Below are 1679 nucleotides of genomic sequence, written 5' to 3' on the forward strand. Positions count from 1 at the left end.
AGTTAGGCATATATAGAAAGCTGTGGGTTACTTCTTTATTTGCTAGCTGACATCTTCTTTCCTGTAGAAAGGGTCGGAGACATTGATCTCCTGTTGCTCCCATAACTTTTATGGTTTGCTGAGTTATGGGGGCCAATGGGGTGGTAACTACTGATTTTTCCGCTCCTGTGTCAACTAGGAATGTTATTTCTTGGGATCCTACTTTTGCCTTGACCAAGGGTTCCCTGGATCCCAAGGTTAGAACCCCGGACTGGCTTCAGTCCTCTTCTCGCCCTGACCATTGGGGGCCTCCGGCCAATCCAATGAATCCTTCTTCCTCTGGCTGCTCACGTGCTTCTTGATAGAAGGGTCTCTGTCTCCCGGGCATCTCACTTCCTCTTCCTCTCTGCTCTTGTGGGTGTCCTCTTCCTCTCCCTCTTCTTATCTGGGGGCAATCTCTCCTCCAATGTCCCCGTTGTTTACAGTTGGAACATTGGTCCTGCCCAAGGGGCTGTCCTCTTCCTGGCCCATAACTTCACCCTCTGCTTTGCCCTCTGCTTTGCCTTATTTCTGGGTTCCATTCCCTCAGTGCTGCAGCCAAGCAAACGGCTTGAGCTCTCATCTGCCTCTGTTTATCCCTCTTCTCTTCCTGATCTCTATTTGCCATGACTCTATTAGCAATGTCAAGTAATTGAGACATGTTCATTCCAGCAAACCCATCCAATTTCTGTAGCTTTCTTCTAATATCTGGGGCGCTTTGTTCTACAAAAGTTGCATTCACCATGTTTCTATTGGCTTCCTCTGCGGGGTTGAAAGGCGTGTATTGTGTGTAGGCACTTAACAGCCTTTCCAGGTAGGCGCCTGGGCTTTCATCGGCACCTTGCTTTATTTCTTTTACTTTAGATAAGTTAGTAGGCTTTTTCCCAGCTTCTGCAAGGCCTTGGATCATTAACTGGCCATACTGACGAATTCGAGTCAATTGGTCTGCTGTATTAGGATCCCATTGTGGATCAGTCTCTGGACAATTCTCCCTCATGTGGTCAGCTAGGTTAACAGCAGCATTTCTCCTAGCCTCAGTCTGCCGCTTCATAGCTGCTAAGACCCTTTTACGTTCCTCCGTAGTAAGGAGGGACGTCATCAACTGCTGACAGTCCTGCCATGTAGGGTCATGTGTATTGACAATATTAGTGAAAACATCTGTCATTGGTCCTGGATCTGTAGAGAAGGGGGTGGTGTGTGTTTTCCAATTGAAAAGATCTGAGCTGGTAAATGGCACATGCGTAAAAGCTGGCCGGAACTGACGCTCTTTTTGTCCACCTTCAACTTGGGTCCCTATGAATTCCCTCACTTGACCAAGGGGCATTACTGTAGCCAATTTCTTGTTTGCCTTGTCCATATTCCTTAAGTTATGGTCATGGCCTTTTGCTGTTTTCAGTGGTGCCTTTGCCTGTAGGGATTCTTTTTCAGGGGATGGAGTTGAAGAAGACTCAGTCATAGTAGAGTCTGTGTCATCATCTAAATCTTCAGGGAGATCTGGGTACAGTTGTGCTGGGGCCATAGGTTGCGTTGGAGGGCTTACTGCTGCTGGATCAAGGGCTGGAATTGCAGGGGCCTGGGGGGCTATGAGCTCCCCAGTTGAATAAGGAGGAGGTGCATTTATTTCCTCCTCAACAGGGCATGGCAGAATAGGAGCTTTAGTT

The 1679-nt window shown here is 47.9% G+C and overlaps 1 protein-coding gene across 1 annotated transcript; it reads right to left on the minus strand.

The window, feature by feature from the left end:
- Positions 1–501: 501 nt before the first annotated feature.
- LOC137095586 (uncharacterized) lies at positions 502–1375 on the minus strand. The gene has a single exon (XM_067462365.1). It carries the CDS (start codon positions 1373–1375, stop codon positions 515–517), a length of 861 nt encoding a protein of 286 aa, XP_067318466.1. The 3' UTR covers positions 502–514.
- Positions 1376–1679: the final 304 nt, after the last annotated feature.

The sequence above is a fragment of the Anolis sagrei genome, chromosome Y (genome assembly GCF_037176765.1).
Source record: "Anolis sagrei isolate rAnoSag1 chromosome Y, rAnoSag1.mat, whole genome shotgun sequence".
NCBI classification, from domain to species: Eukaryota; Metazoa; Chordata; class Lepidosauria; order Squamata; family Dactyloidae; genus Anolis; species Anolis sagrei.

Excerpts from the sequence above, each read along its gene's own strand:
- LOC137095586 (XM_067462365.1), bottom strand. The coding sequence starts at position 1,375 with ATGGACAAGGCAAACAAGAAATTGGCTACAGTAATGCCCCTTGGTCAA.